General features: G+C 29.4%; 3 protein-coding genes across 3 annotated transcripts; all 3 read left to right on the top strand.

The window, feature by feature from the left end:
• The first annotated feature begins 845 nt into the window (after window positions 1-845).
• Window positions 846-1,688, top strand: LOC132936905 (PR domain zinc finger protein 5-like). Its single transcript, XM_061003718.1, has one exon. The coding sequence runs from the start codon at window positions 846-848 to the stop codon at window positions 1,686-1,688; it is 843 nt and encodes a 280-aa protein (XP_060859701.1).
• Window positions 1,689-7,960: 6,272 nt separating this feature from the next.
• LOC132936913 (PR domain zinc finger protein 5-like) lies at window positions 7,961-8,803 on the top strand. The gene has a single exon (XM_061003727.1). The coding sequence runs from the start codon at window positions 7,961-7,963 to the stop codon at window positions 8,801-8,803; it is 843 nt and encodes a 280-aa protein (XP_060859710.1).
• Window positions 8,804-15,074: 6,271 nt separating this feature from the next.
• On the top strand, window positions 15,075-15,917 carry LOC132936923 (PR domain zinc finger protein 5-like). The gene has a single exon (XM_061003738.1). The coding sequence runs from the start codon at window positions 15,075-15,077 to the stop codon at window positions 15,915-15,917; it is 843 nt and encodes a 280-aa protein (XP_060859721.1).
• Window positions 15,918-25,857: the final 9,940 nt, after the last annotated feature.

Here is a 25,857-nt window from a genome sequence, read left to right on the forward strand (position 1 = left end):
TATTAGGAAATAAAAAATTTCTACGAATTTTTTCAAAGGGGGGAGTATTGGCTACATATTTATATTTTTAAATGCGGTGGCAAGAATTAGTTTTTTGGTGTTACACGCCTATTAAACGGTCGAATCGTTCGAGGGATAAAATATATAGTGGGATGTAATATGTAGTGGTTTTATACTTACTGTGGTATTATATCCCACTACATATTGTATCCCACAATATATTTTATACCACCGTACATATAATTCCACAGTAAGTATAATACCATCACATATCATATCCCACTATATACTTTATCCCTCTTCTAATTAAATACCACCGTAAGTATAATACCATCATAGTTTTTATCCCTCTGTAAATATAATACCACAGAAAGTATAAAACCACTATATTTATATTTTTAAATTTGGTTTTAGTAACCATTAATTTTGAACCATAGTAACAAGTCACTGTCGACAAAAATACTTTATCATTATTATAATTCCTAACACAGGATTTTTTTTAAATAATTAATTAATTTTATTTTTTTAATAATTTACAATATAGTATATTTTCATTTTATTAAAATGACACTAGTTAATCAAAAAGCCAAAATTCTATGCACTGTAGATGACATTTGCGTACGAGAAAATTTGGATCCAATTCTCGGCTTTGCTACACATAAATCAGGCGTAATGCCAGTATGCATTTCCTCCAGGACGGACAAGAATCTATTACAATTCCAAAGACAGAAATAGGTATATAGAATCTCTTGGATCTCTTTCGCCGTTTGAATATCAGAAATCTTATAGATACCCAAGAGACGAAGATTTCGGCGTCAAAGTAGTAAGCTAAGAAAACCATTTACATGAACAACCTTATAACAGAATTATACGGTTCAATGGCACCTGTTACTGATGATTTTTTTTCTGATGGAATAAGAGATTATTCAGTCGTGAAATCCTTACAAACAGGCGAAACAAAACTGTGGCTCGGCCCTGCCGCATTCTTAAATCACGACTGCGAAGCAAATACAGATATTTTTTCATTAGGAAGTACCAGTGCAATAGTAAAAGCCAATAAAAAAATCAAACGCGGAGAAGAAATAACAGTATCTTACGGCCCACATTATTTCGGAGAAGATAACAAAGACTGTATGTGTCATTCATGTGAATATAAAGGTATTGGACATTTTCAAGTGAATGAACAAGGTGCCGGTTGCCTAATGACAAATTCAAACTCCAGTGAAGAACACTGCCCCGAAGATGAGACGCCCAGAGACGATGTTTTTACTTGCAATATGTGCGGAAAAATGTTTTTATTCAAATGTTGGTTATCGAGACACATTGCTTCCCATATGATACCCATTTACACATGTGAAAAATGCGACAAGGTATTCAACAGGCGAGATATCCTTAAGAGACACATACGAACTGTTCATGATAAAGTGAAGCATGTCTGTGATATATGTGGTTCTAAATTTAGCACTATTCATGCCAAAACCAGACACATCAATACAAATCATAGCGTAGAAGATAACACTGTACATTGTACAAAATGTAATTCGACGTTTACTAGCAAACAATATCTGAAATACCACGATAACTTAGTGCACACTCACACAAAACCGTATACGTGTAAATTATGCAATCAAGGATTTTCAACACCTTATTTACTACACATTCATAAAAAATCACATGAAAAAAGATGATATGACAAAATAACGATGGATCAGTAAGAAATTATTTGTTTCGAGTGTTGTTTTATTTAAAATTGTAAGTATTTTTTTTTTTTTTTTATAAATAATATTATAATATACGTAAATTATTTTCATGTTATAGATAAGAAAATGAAAAAAAAAAAATTCAAAAAGTGAAAAGAGCGTTACGACGATAATATTTTACAAATGCAGTGTAAATTGTTTCAGTTTATGGATTGGAAAATTCTAAAAAAAAAGTAGTATATTTTATGTAAAACCTAGCAGTAAATCTCAAGTGATCTGTGGTGTTAAAATTATATATTAAGCTCCTTACAGTATTAAGCTCCTTACAGTATAAGATCCCAAATCTTTAACAACATGGATCATTTGACCACCCTTACGTAATTAGATAGGATGGCTGGGGTAAGGGTGGCAGCATCGAACGAAGGTACACCGTGAAGATGGTGATGCTGCTTAAGCAAAAGGGTAAGGATCAGTGGCGTTGCTACTGATTCAATCCACTTGCGACCAAGATACCTTCTATATTATAACAAAAATCATAGGTCCACAGTGGAGGGATTAGGAGGGGGATTTTCAGAGTTAATCAAAAAATAATGGACTAAAACAATCGGGATCTCCTTTACAATATTAACAACTATATTTTCTATGAGTTGTATAAATAACAGCTAATGTTTATAGAAATTATAGCAATAATATAGTATTGTATAGTTTATATAGATTTCATTAACTAATAAATTATAATGAAAATAATAAGAAATTATAAACGGTCGAATCGATCTTAAAGTGTCACAAAATACTGCTAAATCTTAAACAAAATAGTCTAGTCAAAACAATGTGTTTAATTTCTGTACTTATAAACTACTAGGAATTTAAATTTAAATTTAATAGTTTATATTCTAGGTATGTAACTATTTATTATTACATATACAGGTATACACATTTTCTGTTTATTGATTTATTATAATAATTAGGCTCGTTAATACAATCTCTGGGTGGGTTTGGAGGTGATCTGGATAATATTATGTTCATTCATAGTTCAACTGTGAACACGAACACAAAAATGAACAATTCTAATATAGACGTTTTAAAAATGCTATCTAATATGCCCCTCATAGATGAAGGAATAAAAGCAGATATATGTATGGATAAAATACTGGAAGTGGGCAAAACAATAGCTCCAAAATAATGTTACATCTACCAAAAAACATCGATAAAAATGAGGTTTTGTACATTGTTCAGATTAAATATTAACTGTTATTATTTATGTGGATCAACAATTTATATTTTAAATGTATATAGTGTTTGAAAACGTACAATGGAGTTACGGGTTAGGGAAAATTGAAAATGTGTTTATAGACAGGTATCTCAACTCGACATTGCTATGTCCAATCCAATAATGTAAGTTATAAGTTATTGTGTATTGAATATGAAAGCACAGTAAAAAAAGAATTTATAGACTATATTATCATATTAATATAGTATCTACTTAATTAATTTAATATTGAACAAGAACTAACCGTACCTACATAGCAATATTATAATAATTTATTATGCAAGTTTGAATTCATTAGAACAATTCCGTAACTGATGTTGTTCCTAAACCTATCGACATCCATCTGCATAACTGTAAGTTGAAAACGTGAATATTATTTAAAACTTGTTATAGTATAATATTTATCTATAAATTAATTTTCTTTAGCATTCCGCAAGAAAGAACGTTGCCGTATACCAGTGGCGTGGCGAACTTCATTAACTTATGAGGCACAATAATTTATATTAGTAATTATAAATACTTATATATAAATAATTACTTATTTACATAAATGGTATCTGAGAATGATTGGCTCTCAGTCTTACTGTCTTAGTATGTACTTAATAAATTATTTAGTATTTACTATATTTTAAATGCTCCTAGTCTCCAGGATACCCACCACCCTTAAAAGCTGAGGCACGTGCCTCAAATAAAATCCTTCGTCACGCCACTGCCTACTAACATTCTAGCTGACACGGCAATGATTTGCTATCGCCATATATTTGAAACAATTATACAATTTTACCAACAAATTTCTTATTTTATTTCTTATTTATATATTAATATTTACAACATTAAATTTCACCACTGTGTAGATTTAAATATGTGTAGATATAGAATATGTGTAAATTCAACATCAATTTCACAAATTATAAATTTTAATACATACACAATTACAGAAATATAAGCCCTTTTTTTACGTCGGTTTACTAATTAATAAGAGAACATTATAAAGAAAGTTTGGATATTATTATTTTAATGAGTTTTTTAGGATCATAACTACAAAACAAAAGCTATTAAATTTATTGAGCCAGAGATTCCCTCTAAACGATATTTGATGTTGTTTTATTTTGTGGCAGCAAAATAAATTGATTTTCAGGAGCTCCGACCCGCGATAGGCAAACATATATATAGTTAACCGTGAGTTAAACATTCTTTTCGTATTTCGATCCCTACTAATTCAAATTTGTTTATAGTTAACGCGAAAGATGTTGTTACCGGAAATTGAAGTCGTTGAAATTGGATTGGCAGATCAGTTGGGATTATCGGTATCCTTAGTATATGAGCTAGTAGATAACTAAAATATTATGTAGATAAACATAATGGATAAAAATGCCTAAAGTATATAGATAAAGATAATAGGTAAATGTTTTATGTGGTTTTAGGATTTTGATTTTGAAAGGAATTTAGTCTTGTATACATAATATATAATGTATACATTACATAATATAACGAGCCCATGGCCCATGGGGCTTTCCACTGGTAAATTATTTAACTAAAAGCTGTTTTTGAATAAATCGGGCTTATCGAATTTATCCTAAGTGCACCTATAATAATTGTATAACTAATTTTCATTAGGTTAAGTAATATTATCGCGAGTAAAACAGAATCTGACTAAAACTATAACTTTTGCATAACTACGACCTGCAGCCACATCTTAATTGGTTGACAGAATATCACTTCAAGCGTGAAACTTAGCGCACTAAGTACTGTGTTGGCAGCTATTTTAAGTCGAGAAAAAATAATGAAATTAATAGTTAAAAACATTACTTTACTTTACTTTAAACACCATATAAATTCCAAACTTAAAAAAAAATTAAAGACTTATTGGATACAATTATTAAAACAATTCACTGTCGAAATATTACAATATAAATAAACTAATTATATTCGATTAAACATTTACACAGTGTATAGGCACAATCGTCGTCAACGATAGACCAGCTTCTTGTTATAATAATAATAATAATATTAGTAGCCAGCAGCATTGGTGGTATTAATAATATATTACACATAATATTTTGTTTATTTTTTATGTACTAGCCGCAACACAGTAGGTATAATGTCAATTTTATGTACGACATACAGTGCCGTAGATAGAATTAGATGGGCTCCGGTGCAAATTTAATCTGTGGACCCATTATTTTTGAATCTGAACATTTTCTAAATAAACAATGGATAACTGGTACACATCAGACATCGGTATTAACCTAGATATTTTTTTATTGTATAGAATAGAATTTATATAATATAGCATATAAATGTAAAATCATAAATATTTATAGTAAAATTGATTGTCTTTAATAATAATATACAGACATAATTATTTTAATAAAAAAAATGTTTTTCCTGGATATAGCATTTGCAAAATAGTTAGTTATTTCTTCTAAATCTAGTTATTCAGTTCAGTTTTTTTTCCATACTATTGATAACAACAACGTCTGTTTTGAGAAGTGGAATTTCCTAAATAATTATTATTGAGTCAGTTTTGAAAATGACCTCTCTGCTGAGGTCACAGTTACTGGAATTTTGGAAGAAATTTTAAACATCACTCATCAGTAAATTTACAAGCCACTGCACGTACCGATCATTTTGAATTATGCCATGTGTTTACATTTATATTAAATTATGCCATTCTCTCGTATCCGATTTACCAAGGCCAACTAATGGTTTAATTGATAAAACTTGGCTCGTCAGAATTTATATCCGATTTCTATTTTAATAGGTACAAAGTCATATGAGGACTTGGTTATGTTTGATTTTTTAGACATTTTTAATTTTACAGTTTATGAAATTCAAACGTATTCACCATTTCATTAAATCCAGTAAATCTATAGTGTAATTGTACCAAGTATTGAAATTTAGCAAGTTGTCTCACATAGTCTATAAAATGTTAACCGGGTTATAGACCCGTCATATAACAACAAACAGCATTATCATTATTTTACTAATATAATATTCGACATTTTGACATTTCATTATTTCAAACGAGTGTGCCTTAAATATATAGTAATGTTCCACCGTATAAACAACATAATATAGATACATAAAACAACTACGTCAAGTTGATACTAGATAATATAGCAGCTATATCGTGTGAAGTACTCACCATATTATGATATTTTTAAAATATATTATTATAGGTACTATAATTTATTAATATTATTTTAAGTATTGGCCCCGTTGAGGCGTGGGGCACTGGGGCAATGAACCGTGGTTTCTATGACACTGACGACATAGAGTCTATGCGTCAAAATAATATATAACGTAATTGAAGTAGGTTTATACAATACTAAAATATTCTGTAACAAGGCCGGGATTTGAACTATTTCAGTCGCGGGCGACGTGTGTGCCCGAGCCGCAGATAAGGGCCGCATTTCACCCAAGACTGAAATTGCCTTCCCGCACGAGCCATACATACTATTTCTTGTCACGTCTCTGCGTTCATCGATCATGGCAAAGGTAATGCACTATGCACTATACACAATGCTGGGATTTATGCAACAACAAGACTATTCTACAAAAACAATTTCATGAAAGAAAATTGTAAAATTTGTGGTATAGATTTCAGTGTTGCCCCAACAACTTATTCGAAAGGAGGTAACAAATATATACATTTTTCCTGGATTTCTGATTATGAAGGTTTATGCTTGCGCTACATTCTAGAACATTTTGAATAAATTGGTTACACTCGGGTACTCATTCCACATCGTCATACTATAAATACTACTATACTATACTAATACATCGTCGCCAAAATCTATTATATTCAAATACCAACACAAACTAATTCAACAATAGGATCAATTGTCAACACACCAATTTTAACGCCAAAAATTCGATCACTGTTAGATAGTACACTCAATATGCCAGAATCTTCATCTACGTTTGAATATAATTTAGTTTAGTGTTAGTGGGCATTAACAGTATTTTGTGACACTTTGAGAACGATTCGACCGTTTAATATGCGTGTAACACCAAAAAACTAATTCTTGCCACCGCATTTAAAAATATAAATATGTTGTCAAATTCGTAGAAATTTTTGTTAATGCCCACTAACACTGGTTAAGGTAATAACAATTGTGAATTTAAATATTTTAAGTACGTATTAGGAAATAAAAAATTTCTACGAATTTTTTCAAAGGGGGGAGTATTGGCTACATATTTATATTTTTAAATGCGGTGGCAAGAATTAGTTTTTTGGTGTTACACGCCTATTAAACGGTCGAATCGTTCGAGGGATAAAATATATAGTGGGATGTAATATGTAGTGGTTTTATACTTACTGTGGTATTATATCCCACTACATATTGTATCCCACAATATATTTTATACCACCGTACATATAATTCCACAGTAAGTATAATACCATCACATATCATATCCCACTATATACTTTATCCCTCTTCTAATTAAATACCACCGTAAGTATAATACCATCATAGTTTTTATCCCTCTGTAAATATAATACCACAGAAAGTATAAAACCACTATATTTATATTTTTAAATTTGGTTTTAGTAACCATTAATTTTGAACCATAGTAACAAGTCACTGTCGACAAAAATACTTTATCATTATTATAATTCCTAACACAGGATTTTTTTTAAATAATTAATTAATTTTATTTTTTTAATAATTTACAATATAGTATATTTTCATTTTATTAAAATGACACTAGTTAATCAAAAAGCCAAAATTCTATGCACTGTAGATGACATTTGCGTACGAGAAAATTTGGATCCAATTCTCGGCTTTGCTACACATAAATCAGGCGTAATGCCAGTATGCATTTCCTCCAGGACGGACAAGAATCTATTACAATTCCAAAGACAGAAATAGGTATATAGAATCTCTTGGATCTCTTTCGCCGTTTGAATATCAGAAATCTTATAGATACCCAAGAGACGAAGATTTCGGCGTCAAAGTAGTAAGCTAAGAAAACCATTTACATGAACAACCTTATAACAGAATTATACGGTTCAATGGCACCTGTTACTGATGATTTTTTTTCTGATGGAATAAGAGATTATTCAGTCGTGAAATCCTTACAAACAGGCGAAACAAAACTGTGGCTCGGCCCTGCCGCATTCTTAAATCACGACTGCGAAGCAAATACAGATATTTTTTCATTAGGAAGTACCAGTGCAATAGTAAAAGCCAATAAAAAAATCAAACGCGGAGAAGAAATAACAGTATCTTACGGCCCACATTATTTCGGAGAAGATAACAAAGACTGTATGTGTCATTCATGTGAATATAAAGGTATTGGACATTTTCAAGTGAATGAACAAGGTGCCGGTTGCCTAATGACAAATTCAAACTCCAGTGAAGAACACTGCCCCGAAGATGAGACGCCCAGAGACGATGTTTTTACTTGCAATATGTGCGGAAAAATGTTTTTATTCAAATGTTGGTTATCGAGACACATTGCTTCCCATATGATACCCATTTACACATGTGAAAAATGCGACAAGGTATTCAACAGGCGAGATATCCTTAAGAGACACATACGAACTGTTCATGATAAAGTGAAGCATGTCTGTGATATATGTGGTTCTAAATTTAGCACTATTCATGCCAAAACCAGACACATCAATACAAATCATAGCGTAGAAGATAACACTGTACATTGTACAAAATGTAATTCGACGTTTACTAGCAAACAATATCTGAAATACCACGATAACTTAGTGCACACTCACACAAAACCGTATACGTGTAAATTATGCAATCAAGGATTTTCAACACCTTATTTACTACACATTCATAAAAAATCACATGAAAAAAGATGATATGACAAAATAACGATGGATCAGTAAGAAATTATTTGTTTCGAGTGTTGTTTTATTTAAAATTGTAAGTATTTTTTTTTTTTTTTATAAATAATATTATAATATACGTAAATTATTTTCATGTTATAGATAAGAAAATGAAAAAAAAAAAATTCAAAAAGTGAAAAGAGCGTTACGACGATAATATTTTACAAATGCAGTGTAAATTGTTTCAGTTTATGGATTGGAAAATTCTAAAAAAAAAGTAGTATATTTTATGTAAAACCTAGCAGTAAATCTCAAGTGATCTGTGGTGTTAAAATTATATATTAAGCTCCTTACAGTATTAAGCTCCTTACAGTATAAGATCCCAAATCTTTAACAACATGGATCATTTGACCACCCTTACGTAATTAGATAGGATGGCTGGGGTAAGGGTGGCAGCATCGAACGAAGGTACACCGTGAAGATGGTGATGCTGCTTAAGCAAAAGGGTAAGGATCAGTGGCGTTGCTACTGATTCAATCCACTTGCGACCAAGATACCTTCTATATTATAACAAAAATCATAGGTCCACAGTGGAGGGATTAGGAGGGGGATTTTCAGAGTTAATCAAAAAATAATGGACTAAAACAATCGGGATCTCCTTTACAATATTAACAACTATATTTTCTATGAGTTGTATAAATAACAGCTAATGTTTATAGAAATTATAGCAATAATATAGTATTGTATAGTTTATATAGATTTCATTAACTAATAAATTATAATGAAAATAATAAGAAATTATAAACGGTCGAATCGATCTTAAAGTGTCACAAAATACTGCTAAATCTTAAACAAAATAGTCTAGTCAAAACAATGTGTTTAATTTCTGTACTTATAAACTACTAGGAATTTAAATTTAAATTTAATAGTTTATATTCTAGGTATGTAACTATTTATTATTACATATACAGGTATACACATTTTCTGTTTATTGATTTATTATAATAATTAGGCTCGTTAATACAATCTCTGGGTGGGTTTGGAGGTGATCTGGATAATATTATGTTCATTCATAGTTCAACTGTGAACACGAACACAAAAATGAACAATTCTAATATAGACGTTTTAAAAATGCTATCTAATATGCCCCTCATAGATGAAGGAATAAAAGCAGATATATGTATGGATAAAATACTGGAAGTGGGCAAAACAATAGCTCCAAAATAATGTTACATCTACCAAAAAACATCGATAAAAATGAGGTTTTGTACATTGTTCAGATTAAATATTAACTGTTATTATTTATGTGGATCAACAATTTATATTTTAAATGTATATAGTGTTTGAAAACGTACAATGGAGTTACGGGTTAGGGAAAATTGAAAATGTGTTTATAGACAGGTATCTCAACTCGACATTGCTATGTCCAATCCAATAATGTAAGTTATAAGTTATTGTGTATTGAATATGAAAGCACAGTAAAAAAAGAATTTATAGACTATATTATCATATTAATATAGTATCTACTTAATTAATTTAATATTGAACAAGAACTAACCGTACCTACATAGCAATATTATAATAATTTATTATGCAAGTTTGAATTCATTAGAACAATTCCGTAACTGATGTTGTTCCTAAACCTATCGACATCCATCTGCATAACTGTAAGTTGAAAACGTGAATATTATTTAAAACTTGTTATAGTATAATATTTATCTATAAATTAATTTTCTTTAGCATTCCGCAAGAAAGAACGTTGCCGTATACCAGTGGCGTGGCGAACTTCATTAACTTATGAGGCACAATAATTTATATTAGTAATTATAAATACTTATATATAAATAATTACTTATTTACATAAATGGTATCTGAGAATGATTGGCTCTCAGTCTTACTGTCTTAGTATGTACTTAATAAATTATTTAGTATTTACTATATTTTAAATGCTCCTAGTCTCCAGGATACCCACCACCCTTAAAAGCTGAGGCACGTGCCTCAAATAAAATCCTTCGTCACGCCACTGCCTACTAACATTTTAGCTGACACGGCAATGATTTGCTATCGCCATATATTTGAAACAATTATACAATTTTACCAACAAATTTCTTATTTTATTTCTTATTTATATATTAATATTTACAACATTAAATTTCACCACTGTGTAGATTTAAATATGTGTAGATATAGAATATGTGTAAATTCAACATCAATTTCACAAATTATAAATTTTAATACATACACAATTACAGAAATATAAACCCTTTTTTTACGTCGGTTTACTAATTAATAAGAGAACATTATAAAGAAAGTTTGGATATTATTATTTTAATGAGTTTTTTAGGATCATAACTACAAAACAAAAGCTATTAAATTTATTGAGCCAGAGATTCCCTCTAAACGATATTTGATGTTGTTTTATTTTGTGGCAGCAAAATAAATTGATTTTCAGGAGCTCCGACCCGCGATAGGCAAACATATATATAGTTAACCGTGAGTTAAACATTCTTTTCGTATTTCGATCCCTACTAATTCAAATTTGTTTATAGTTAACGCGAAAGATGTTGTTACCGGAAATTGAAGTCGTTGAAATTGGATTGGCAGATCAGTTGGGATTATCGGTATCCTTAGTATATGAGCTAGTAGATAACTAAAATATTATGTAGATAAACATAATGGATAAAAATGCCTAAAGTATATAGATAAAGATAATAGGTAAATGTTTTATGTGGTTTTAGGATTTTGATTTTGAAAGGAATTTAGTCTTGTATACATAATATATAATGTATACATTACATAATATAACGAGCCCATGGCCCATGGGGCTTTCCACTGGTAAATTATTTAACTAAAAGCTGTTTTTGAATAAATCGGGCTTATCGAATTTATCCTAAGTGCACCTATAATAATTGTATAACTAATTTTCATTAGGTTAAGTAATATTATCGCGAGTAAAACAGAATCTGACTAAAACTATAACTTTTGCATAACTACGACCTGCAGCCACATCTTAATTGGTTGACAGAATATCACTTCAAGCGTGAAACTTAGCGCACTAAGTACTGTGTTGGCAGCTATTTTAAGTCGAGAAAAAATAATGAAATTAATAGTTAAAAACATTACTTTACTTTACTTTAAACACCATATAAATTCCAAACTTAAAAAAAAATTAAAGACTTATTGGATACAATTATTAAAACAATTCACTGTCGAAATATTACAATATAAATAAACTAATTATATTCGATTAAACATTTACACAGTGTATAGGCACAATCGTCGTCAACGATAGACCAGCTTCTTGTTATAATAATAATAATAATATTAGTAGCCAGCAGCATTGGTGGTATTAATAATATATTACACATAATATTTTGTTTATTTTTTATGTACTAGCCGCAACACAGTAGGTATAATGTCAATTTTATGTACGACATACAGTGCCGTAGATAGAATTAGATGGGCTCCGGTGCAAATTTAATCTGTGGACCCATTATTTTTGAATCTGAACATTTTCTAAATAAACAATGGATAACTGGTACACATCAGACATCGGTATTAACCTAGATATTTTTTTATTGTATAGAATAGAATTTATATAATATAGCATATAAATGTAAAATCATAAATATTTATAGTAAAATTGATTGTCTTTAATAATAATATACAGACATAATTATTTTAATAAAAAAAATGTTTTTCCTGGATATAGCATTTGCAAAATAGTTAGTTATTTCTTCTAAATCTAGTTATTCAGTTCAGTTTTTTTTCCATACTATTGATAACAACAACGTCTGTTTTGAGAAGTGGAATTTCCTAAATAATTATTATTGAGTCAGTTTTGAAAATGACCTCTCTGCTGAGGTCACAGTTACTGGAATTTTGGAAGAAATTTTAAACATCACTCATCAGTAAATTTACAAGCCACTGCACGTACCGATCATTTTGAATTATGCCATGTGTTTACATTTATATTAAATTATGCCATTCTCTCGTATCCGATTTACCAAGGCCAACTAATGGTTTAATTGATAAAACTTGGCTCGTCAGAATTTATATCCGATTTCTATTTTAATAGGTACAAAGTCATATGAGGACTTGGTTATGTTTGATTTTTTAGACATTTTTAATTTTACAGTTTATGAAATTCAAACGTATTCACCATTTCATTAAATCCAGTAAATCTATAGTGTAATTGTACCAAGTATTGAAATTTAGCAAGTTGTCTCACATAGTCTATAAAATGTTAACCGGGTTATAGACCCGTCATATAACAACAAACAGCATTATCATTATTTTACTAATATAATATTCGACATTTTGACATTTCATTATTTCAAACGAGTGTGCCTTAAATATATAGTAATGTTCCACCGTATAAACAACATAATATAGATACATAAAACAACTACGTCAAGTTGATACTAGATAATATAGCAGCTATATCGTGTGAAGTACTCACCATATTATGATATTTTTAAAATATATTATTATAGGTACTATAATTTATTAATATTATTTTAAGTATTGGCCCCGTTGAGGCGTGGGGCACTGGGGCAATGAACCGTGGTTTCTATGACACTGACGACATAGAGTCTATGCGTCAAAATAATATATAACGTAATTGAAGTAGGTTTATACAATACTAAAATATTCTGTAACAAGGCCGGGATTTGAACTATTTCAGTCGCGGGCGACGTGTGTGCCCGAGCCGCAGATAAGGGCCGCATTTCACCCAAGACTGAAATTGCCTTCCCGCACGAGCCATACATACTATTTCTTGTCACGTCTCTGCGTTCATCGATCATGGCAAAGGTAATGCACTATGCACTATACACAATGCTGGGATTTATGCAACAACAAGACTATTCTACAAAAACAATTTCATGAAAGAAAATTGTAAAATTTGTGGTATAGATTTCAGTGTTGCCCCAACAACTTATTCGAAAGGAGGTAACAAATATATACATTTTTCCTGGATTTCTGATTATGAAGGTTTATGCTTGCGCTACATTCTAGAACATTTTGAATAAATTGGTTACACTCGGGTACTCATTCCACATCGTCATACTATAAATACTACTATACTATACTAATACATCGTCGCCAAAATCTATTATATTCAAATACCAACACAAACTAATTCAACAATAGGATCAATTGTCAACACACCAATTTTAACGCCAAAAATTCGATCACTGTTAGATAGTACACTCAATATGCCAGAATCTTCATCTACGTTTGAATATAATTTAGTTTAGTGTTAGTGGGCATTAACAGTATTTTGTGACACTTTGAGAACGATTCGACCGTTTAATATGCGTGTAACACCAAAAAACTAATTCTTGCCACCGCATTTAAAAATATAAATATGTTGTCAAATTCGTAGAAATTTTTGTTAATGCCCACTAACACTGGTTAAGGTAATAACAATTGTGAATTTAAATATTTTAAGTACGTATTAGGAAATAAAAAATTTCTACGAATTTTTTCAAAGGGGGGAGTATTGGCTACATATTTATATTTTTAAATGCGGTGGCAAGAATTAGTTTTTTGGTGTTACACGCCTATTAAACGGTCGAATCGTTCGAGGGATAAAATATATAGTGGGATGTAATATGTAGTGGTTTTATACTTACTGTGGTATTATATCCCACTACATATTGTATCCCACAATATATTTTATACCACCGTACATATAATTCCACAGTAAGTATAATACCATCACATATCATATCCCACTATATACTTTATCCCTCTTCTAATTAAATACCACCGTAAGTATAATACCATCATAGTTTTTATCCCTCTGTAAATATAATACCACAGAAAGTATAAAACCACTATATTTATATTTTTAAATTTGGTTTTAGTAACCATTAATTTTGAACCATAGTAACAAGTCACTGTCGACAAAAATACTTTATCATTATTATAATTCCTAACACAGGATTTTTTTTAAATAATTAATTAATTTTATTTTTTTAATAATTTACAATATAGTATATTTTCATTTTATTAAAATGACACTAGTTAATCAAAAAGCCAAAATTCTATGCACTGTAGATGACATTTGCGTACGAGAAAATTTGGATCCAATTCTCGGCTTTGCTACACATAAATCAGGCGTAATGCCAGTATGCATTTCCTCCAGGACGGACAAGAATCTATTACAATTCCAAAGACAGAAATAGGTATATAGAATCTCTTGGATCTCTTTCGCCGTTTGAATATCAGAAATCTTATAGATACCCAAGAGACGAAGATTTCGGCGTCAAAGTAGTAAGCTAAGAAAACCATTTACATGAACAACCTTATAACAGAATTATACGGTTCAATGGCACCTGTTACTGATGATTTTTTTTCTGATGGAATAAGAGATTATTCAGTCGTGAAATCCTTACAAACAGGCGAAACAAAACTGTGGCTCGGCCCTGCCGCATTCTTAAATCACGACTGCGAAGCAAATACAGATATTTTTTCATTAGGAAGTACCAGTGCAATAGTAAAAGCCAATAAAAAAATCAAACGCGGAGAAGAAATAACAGTATCTTACGGCCCACATTATTTCGGAGAAGATAACAAAGACTGTATGTGTCATTCATGTGAATATAAAGGTATTGGACATTTTCAAGTGAATGAACAAGGTGCCGGTTGCCTAATGACAAATTCAAACTCCAGTGAAGAACACTGCCCCGAAGATGAGACGCCCAGAGACGATGTTTTTACTTGCAATATGTGCGGAAAAATGTTTTTATTCAAATGTTGGTTATCGAGACACATTGCTTCCCATATGATACCCATTTACACATGTGAAAAATGCGACAAGGTATTCAACAGGCGAGATATCCTTAAGAGACACATACGAACTGTTCATGATAAAGTGAAGCATGTCTGTGATATATGTGGTTCTAAATTTAGCACTATTCATGCCAAAACCAGACACATCAATACAAATCATAGCGTAGAAGATAACACTGTACATTGTACAAAATGTAATTCGACGTTTACTAGCAAACAATATCTGAAATACCACGATAACTTAGTGCACACTCACACAAAACCGTATACGTGTAAATTATGCAATCAAGGATTTTCAACACCTTATTTACTACACATTCATAAAAAATCACATGAAAAAAGATGATATGACAAAATAACGATGGATCAGTAAGAAATTATTTGTTTCGAGTGTTGTTTTATTTAAAATTGTAAGTATTTTTTTTTTTTTTTATAAATAATATTATAATATACGTAAATTATTTTCATGTTATAGATAAGAAAATGAAAAAAAAAAAATTCAAAAAGTGAAAAGAGCGTTACGACGATAATATTTTACAAATGCAGTGTAAATTGTTTCAGTTTATGGATTGGAAAATTCTAAAAAAAAAGTAGTATATTTTATGTAAAACCTAGCAGTAAATCTCAAGTGATCTGTGGTGTTAAAATTATATATTAAGCTCCTTACAGTATTAAGCTCCTTACAGTATAAGATCCCAAATCTTTAACAACATGGATCATTTGACCACCCTTACGTAATTAGATAGGATGGCTGGGGTAAGGGTGGCAGCATCGAACGAAGGTACACCGTGAAGATGGTGATGCTGCTTAAGCAAAAGGGTAAGGATCAGTGGCGTTGCTACTGATTCAATCCACTTGCGACCAAGATACCTTCTATATTATAACAAAAATCATAGGTCCACAGTGGAGGGATTAGGAGGGGGATTTTCAGAGTTAATCAAAAAATAATGGACTAAAACAATCGGGATCTCCTTTACAATATTAACAACTATATTTTCTATGAGTTGTATAAATAACAGCTAATGTTTATAGAAATTATAGCAATAATATAGTATTGTATAGTTTATATAGATTTCATTAACTAATAAATTATAATGAAAATAATAAGAAATTATAAACGGTCGAATCGATCTTAAAGTGTCACAAAATACTGCTAAATCTTAAACAAAATAGTCTAGTCAAAACAATGTGTTTAATTTCTGTACTTATAAACTACTAGGAATTTAAATTTAAATTTAATAGTTTATATTCTAGGTATGTAACTATTTATTATTACATATACAGGTATACACATTTTCTGTTTATTGATTTATTATAATAATTAGGCTCGTTAATACAATCTCTGGGTGGGTTTGGAGGTGATCTGGATAATATTATGTTCATTCATAGTTCAACTGTGAACACGAACACAAAAATGAACAATTCTAATATAGACGTTTTAAAAATGCTATCTAATATGCCCCTCATAGATGAAGGAATAAAAGCAGATATATGTATGGATAAAATACTGGAAGTGGGCAAAACAATAGCTCCAAAATAATGTTACATCTACCAAAAAACATCGATAAAAATGAGGTTTTGTACATTGTTCAGATTAAATATTAACTGTTATTATTTATGTGGATCAACAATTTATATTTTAAATGTATATAGTGTTTGAAAACGTACAATGGAGTTACGGGTTAGGGAAAATTGAAAATGTGTTTATAGACAGGTATCTCAACTCGACATTGCTATGTCCAATCCAATAATGTAAGTTATAAGTTATTGTGTATTGAATATGAAAGCACAGTAAAAAAAGAATTTATAGACTATATTATCATATTAATATAGTATCTACTTAATTAATTTAATATTGAACAAGAACTAACCGTACCTACATAGCAATATTATAATAATTTATTATGCAAGTTTGAATTCATTAGAACAATTCCGTAACTGATGTTGTTCCTAAACCTATCGACATCCATCTGCATAACTGTAAGTTGAAAACGTGAATATTATTTAAAACTTGTTATAGTATAATATTTATCTATAAATTAATTTTCTTTAGCATTCCGCAAGAAAGAACGTTGCCGTATACCAGTGGCGTGGCGAACTTCATTAACTTATGAGGCACAATAATTTATATTAGTAATTATAAATACTTATATATAAATAATTACTTATTTACATAAATGGTATCTGAGAATGATTGGCTCTCAGTCTTACTGTCTTAGTATGTACTTAATAAATTATTTAGTATTTACTATATTTTAAATGCTCCTAGTCTCCAGGATACCCACCACCCTTAAAAGCTGAGGCACGTGCCTCAAATAAAATCCTTCGTCACGCCACTGCCTACTAACATTCTAGCTGACACGGCAATGATTTGCTATCGCCATATATTTGAAACAATTATACAATTTTACCAACAAATTTCTTATTTTATTTCTTATTTATATATTAATATTTACAACATTAAATTTCACCACTGTGTAGATTTAAATATGTGTAGATATAGAATATGTGTAAATTCAACATCAATTTCACAAATTATAAATTTTAATACATACACAATTACAGAAATATAAGCCCTTTTTTTACGTCGGTTTACTAATTAATAAGAGAACATTATAAAGAAAGTTTGGATATTATTATTTTAATGAGTTTTTTAGGATCATAACTACAAAACAAAAGCTATTAAATTTATTGAGCCAGAGATTCCCTCTAAACGATATTTGATGTTGTTTTATTTTGTGGCAGCAAAATAAATTGATTTTCAGGAGCTCCGACCCGCGATAGGCAAACATATATATAGTTAACCGTGAGTTAAACATTCTTTTCGTATTTCGATCCCTACTAATTCAAATTTGTTTATAGTTAACGCGAAAGATGTTGTTACCGGAAATTGAAGTCGTTGAAATTGGATTGGCAGATCAGTTGGGATTATCGGTATCCTTAGTATATGAGCTAGTAGATAACTAAAATATTATGTAGATAAACATAATGGATAAAAATGCCTAAAGTATATAGATAAAGATAATAGGTAAATGTTTTATGTGGTTTTAGGATTTTGATTTTGAAAGGAATTTAGTCTTGTATACATAATATATAATGTATACATTACATAATATAACGAGCCCATGGCCCATGGGGCTTTCCACTGGTAAATTATTTAACTAAAAGCTGTTTTTGAATAAATCGGGCTTATCGAATTTATCCTAAGTGCACCTATAATAATTGTATAACTAATTTTCATTAAGTTAAGTAATATTATCGCGAGTAAAACAGAATCTGACTAAAACTATAGCTTTTGCATAACTACGACCTGCAGCCACATCTTAATTGGTTGACAGAATATCACTTCAAGCGTGAAACTTAGCGCACTAAGTACTGTGTTGGCAGCTATTTTAAGTCGAGAAAAAATAATGAAATTAATAGTTAAAAACATTACTTTACTTTACTTTAAACACCATATAAATTCCAAACTTAAAAAAAAATTAAAGACTTATTGGATACAATTATTAAAACAATTCACTGTCGAAATATTACAATATAAATAAACTAATTATATTCGATTAAACATTTACACAGTGTATAGGCACAATCGTCGTCAACGATAGACCAGCTTCTTGTTATAATAATAATAATAATATTAGTAGCCAGCAGCATTGGTGGTATTAATAATATATTACACATAATATTTTGTTTATTTTTTATGTACTAGCCGCAACACAGTAGGTATAATGTCAATTTTATGTACGACATACAGTGCCGTAGATAGAATTAGATGGGCTCCGGTGCAAATTTAATCTGTGGACCCATTATTTTTGAATCTGAACATTTTCTAAATAAACAATGGATAACTGGTACACATCAGACATCGGTATTAACCTAGATATTTTTTTATTGTATAGAATAGAATTTATATAATATAGCATATAAATGTAAAATCATAAATATTTATAGTAAAATTGATTGTCTTTAATAATAATATACAGACATAATTATTTTAATAAAAAAAATGTTTTTCCTGGATATAGCATTTGCAAAATAGTTAGTTATTTCTTCTAAATCTAGTTATTCAGTTCAGTTTTTTTTCCATACTATTGATAACAACAACGTCTGTTTTGAGAAGTGGAATTTCCTAAATAATTATTATTGAGTCAGTTTTGAAAATGACCTCTCTGCTGAGGTCACAGTTACTGGAATTTTGGAAGAAATTTTAAACATCACTCATCAGTAAATTTACAAGCCACTGCACGTACCGATCATTTTGAATTATGCCATGTGTTTACATTTATATTAAATTATGCCATTCTCTCGTATCCGATTTACCAAGGCCAACTAATGGTTTAATTGATAAAACTTGGCTCGTCAGAATTTATATCCGATTTCTATTTTAATAGGTACAAAGTCATATGAGGACTTGGTTATGTTTGATTTTTTAGACATTTTTAATTTTACAGTTTATGAAATTCAAACGTATAAAGACCAACATATTATTGTATAATTATAATATATATATATATATATATATATATATATATATGTTACGGGCAAAGTAGACTTTCGGGCAATGTTTACATTGCCCGGTCTATGTATACTTTGGCCGATGTTTTTAGGCAATGCATTAAATTACTATTTTGGCCGGGCAGGGATACACTTCGATCGGTCCAAGTACAGTTTGCCCATAGTAAATTGCACATTATTGTAACTTGAGCTTTTATTTTAATATTTGCTAAGTGAATTTTTTTTTTTTATTGTGTTAAGCTAACAGCTTATCGGTTAATCGCTTTTACCTTTTTGGTATTCTACAATAATTATTTTCTTAATCATTGAATCGTACAAAATATGGGTTTTTAATACTATTTAGTATAGCGCAGTCGATAGTCGTGTCGTGTTGTAGTGTTATTAAGTATCGTGTTCGGCGTTTGCTAAATTAATGTATGGTATTTAAATTAAATTTATTAACATGGAAGAGCAATATTTAAAAAATCTAGAAATTGCATTAAAAAAAAAATGTTAATAGTACACATTTAACTAAAACTAAATATTATGAATTAATATCTGATGTAAAACAACTTAACATATTCGTATAATATATTATTTTGCATAACAAATATTTAAGGTCAGTTCAAGCAAAGGTCAAGCATTTCCTATTGGCCCAACGAATAAAATTTTATTGATAATTATAGATAAAAACTAAGAAAATTTTTAATTTTATATGAAAAATTAATAGTACTCGTTACATGAATTATGTTATTGAACTATGGCTGTTTAAATGCTTAAGTGATTATTTGATTTTATAGTAAATTATGTACAGACTATAGTTGCTTTTTATGGATAAAAATTTTGGTATTAAGTGATAGGTAGAAATAACATTTTTTGAACCAAATAATATGTATATTATATATATTATAAGTTATTAGTAATAATAATATTCCGCATGTATAATATTATAGTCGTTGAGTAAATCGTCACAATTATTGATATTTTTACATTTTTACTTAACATAAAAGACATATTAATATATTATTATCATAATATTATATTTTTACCGATTTTGGTTATATCCATTCCAAAGGATATTTCGTACCGGCAAAGTTGGACCGGTCGGGAAAGGTGAACAGTGAATTTCTGAAACCCACCAAACGATTTCTTTTCGCAGTCAAGCGGCATCTTGTCCAAAGCCTCGTGAGCTTCATTTCGAGTCAGACACGGCAGATACGCCATCGGGGCCAACTCTCGCATGCCCAACACTGAAGTGTCATTGTCTTCAGTATTAATTATTGTAAAATACCATGGTTGAATATACAAGGTTATTGCATATATACCCCTTCTCAATCAAATATTTGATGATAAAAATAAAAATGGCAGTGTAAAGGGAGCCAATAATAATCAAGTATATACGCGCGGGATTTTGAATTTGTTAGCTATTGTCAGCGTATTTTTTTGATGATAAGAAAAATGTATATCTGTGATATCCCTTTACGCGGTCATTTTGTTTCTGATGATAACAATCCGAGTCGATATGCAATAAACCTGTATATTGAAACCATGTATAATACTGAATTATTGACTATATATAATATTTAAATATTTTGTATTACTATACACACCGATCTGTAAACGTAATATTTTCAATATAAATGTATTTCTTCATTGATTACTCGTTTATTACTTTACAATTATTGAATTATTATTAGCATTTATTATTATTATTATTATAGTTTTATATTTTGTTATTGGTAGTATTTATTATGTTATCATTATGACTTTATTTTCCAAACACAACCCGAAATTACTTTTTAAACAAAACTTCAATGCCATTAATGTCAATAATATCCAAAGTTAGGCATTAACTTGTTAAAAAGTTAATTTTTTTTAACTTTTTAACTAACTAGTTCAATATTTTTATTTTTAACTTATTAACTTATTCAGTTAAAATTTTTATTGATGTAACTTAACTTTTTATCATTGTCGCGCAGTTACGTTAATTTTCTTTTCGTGTCATGCATAATCCACTAAACAATACTGATTCGTTGACTCTTTTTCGATTTTGGTCATTTATTTTTTAATTAAAACTTATAATAATCTAATTTTTTTACACAGTGTTAAACGTCTTGATAAATCTTTATGTATAACAAAATACTAGGGCATATTTTGACTTAAAAATATTGTAACTTGAAAAAAACTTTTTTTACTGAGTTAAGTTAATTTTATTTTCTATCTTAACTTTAAATGGCCTCTCTGCAACGTCTTTTTTTGTCAAAAACTATTGTTTTTAATTCCAACGATACGTGTCGAAAATTATTTTTATTCAAGTCGTATTAAAAATTTAAATTGTATATTATTTTAGTTGAGAAATGACATAAAGGATTTAGTAATTAATAAATATTATCTAATTAGTAATTACTAATAAATTACATTATTTATAATAGAATTAAAAAAAAAATGATCTACTTTTTATCTAGATAAATGTATGTATATTTTTATCTTTATCAAGATAAAAAAAAATTATGTTATATTTTATCTTATCTCGATAAATTTTGAATTAATTAGCTGTTATCTTATGCAGATGATTTTTTGGTTTTTTCTCCAACACTTATCCAGTTAAGTTTATTTTTTTGTTTGCTTTTAACTTAACTGAAGGCACTTTAATTGAATTAACTTAACTTGGCATAGTTAATTATTATCATTAACTTGCCTACCTCTGATAATATCAATCATAACGATAACAATAATAGTTGCACAGAATATTGTAGTGAACATGATGATTATAACATAATGAAAATATTGAAAGTAATAGTTCTACAGATGAGGACAGTTATAATGTTGTACAAATAAACCAAAATAGAGGTAATGTAGCAAGAACTCAGTCCATACGACAGTATTTTTACTAAACGTATATAATATGTATACAGGTAGATTATAGGTAACATGTGAATTGAATTGCCTACATTTTACTCCTTAATAAATGACCGGCACCGACACCCTTAATGTCAATAATAATATCAATCATCACAATACCAATAATAGTACAGGGCGCTTCTCAAGAGGGAGGGGGCGAATGGGGCAGTCACCTCTCCGTGGTATTTTCTTTTTTTTCTTCAAATTTTAGTAGTATATGTTAAAATATCACACTAGAAAAAATATAAAAGTACGCTGTAAAATCTAATATCAGACCAAAAAAAAACGAATGTTATTACTCCAAAATACAAATGTTATCATAAGGCAGCTGCTATCTCGTTGTAATTTGGTGGCCCTAAAGATATTCAGTTTTTATAATATTTTTTTATTATTTTCTTTGTATCTACCTATTCTATTGCTTTTTAATGCAAATGAATTTTCAAACCCAGTTTTATTATTTATTGAACTAGACATAATTTTACTTAATAATTTTTACATAATAACTAAATTTATTAAACTAAAAATTAGAAAAATGTTCATCATAAACTATAAATTAATATACTTTAGGTACAGACTGATTCATTCATTAAGCTTTTGTACATAGTTTTGTTTTTGCTTAATAATTATTTTCTTGCTTTTCTATGCTTATTAGAATGAAAACTTGGTTGAGAAATCAAATGGGGCAAGCACGTTTTACTGATTTGGCACTCATGAATATTCATACCAAAATTCCATTAGATACCTACTTATAATAATATAATTATTAACTAGTCGCTTTACCAAATCAACACAGAACCGATTGTATTCTGTAATGCCCTGAATAACATGTAAAGAACCTACATATTATGATGTGCAAATTTTAAAATCTGATTTTAATACTGTGACTCTGTTAATTATACTTAGTTTTTCCATAAAAGTCAAAATTTTTGACTTTAATGATTTCACTGTATTTTTGTATTCATAACCATGCCAATCCTGGATGCCCTATATTAAATTACATACCCCTAGTTGAACCAAGTAAAATACATAGTAGTTAGTTGGTTTTTATATATATTGCATTGTATGAAGTTCGCCCCCCCCCTCCTATATAAGGGTCTAGGGACGCCACTGTAATAGTAGTACAGAAGATAGTAGTGAAGACGATGATTATAATGAAGATAGTGAAAGTGAAAGTTTTTTTACTAAACGTATGTAATATACTAATATGTATACAGGTAGATAACATATTATATTATGTAGGTCACATGTGAATTGTATTGCCTAAATGTTACTCCTTAATAAACAACCTGCACCGACAATGCCCTATTAATGAGAAATTACAATGAAATATGGAATCACACATATCGCGTTGTCGTGCCGACCGGTTCCCCCACTCCATTTCGTGTGTCTCGGTACAAAATTACGACGCATTTATTTATTGCCATCTCGCATTCTCGTATTTTTTGTTTGTTCGCTGTTGTTTGTTGTTTCCATGACTAAATAAACAGACGTGTCAGCTCGATAGCACTGCGCATAAAATTGTGATAAAATTTTCCACAGACATGGAACAGGCGCTAAAATATTTTCAATAATTATCAGGGATGGGCAAGATACTAAAAAATCAATATCACGATACCAGATACTAGATACTTGGATTTAGAGTAAGTACTTAAATACTCTATACATTTGGATAAATTTAGTACACAATTAGGTAGCTCGTAGGTACATATTATATATTAATATATTATTTAATTAATATAGACTACAAAATTTAATGACTTAATAATTATATTCTACAAGACAATTTTAATTATTATTCATGTACCTACACAATTATTTAAATAGTCATAAACTACATAGGCAATAAATAATAACTTAATTATTAAACTAGTATTATATAATATAATATATCGATGAAAACCATAAATACTGATTATTATAATACTATAGTCAATAATACCACTAATTACTATACTTATTAGTAATTACTTGGTATTTAATATTATATTTATAAAATTGTACAAATAATTTTAGTAGGTACCAGTGTTATAATAATAATAGTCACTAATCAGGGTTGAATTTAATTTATATTGTACATAACGTCTGGAAAACGAATAATTTATTTATTTAGTATACCTGTAACGCCTTGTTTCCTTTTAAAAATACTGATTTCCATCAAAAGTGACATCCGATAATTTATTCTTACACGTTGTGGGCTACAGCCTACAGGAAATCACCTTTAACTACTTAATTGTATTTGTATTCCCAAAATAAATATTAATTATGACGGTAAAAATCAGAATCGTTGAAAATTTAAAATTAATTGATACTGCAATTAAATTATAGTATTCATAAATTTAAATTTTCCACGCCTTTTACACATTATATTATACTAAATAACTAAAACATTGTCAAACAGTCGTGGTTAATGAGTAGGCGTGTGAAAATAATCGTAAAAAAAAAATTTCTCAAAGAATCGCATTAATGTAAAAAATTAATTTATCAAAGTATCGCATTAATGTAAAAAATTAAATTATCAAAGTATCGCATTAATGTAAAAAATATATTTTTCAAAGTATCGCATTAATGTAAAAAATTAATTTTTTAAAGTATCGCATTAATGTATCGCGATACAAGATACAAGATACAATAAAAATTATTTTATTGTATCTAAGATACGTTACCATAGACACTTGCGCGGCTATAGATAGTATGGTTGCCCACCGACCCATGATTCGCATACTTGAAAAGTGTCTACCGAAATGAATCTCTATAAACAGTATTAAAGTTACATTGAACAGCTGGAGATTTAAGCACTAGCGCTTACACGACATAGCGGCCATCACGGAAGTTACAATTTCCATTTGAAAAGCAATTGCGTTTATGGTCACTACAACAAATAAGCGCTAGTG

This window comes from Metopolophium dirhodum, chromosome 1 (assembly GCF_019925205.1).
Source record: "Metopolophium dirhodum isolate CAU chromosome 1, ASM1992520v1, whole genome shotgun sequence".
Classification (NCBI taxonomy): Eukaryota; Metazoa; Arthropoda; class Insecta; order Hemiptera; family Aphididae; genus Metopolophium; species Metopolophium dirhodum.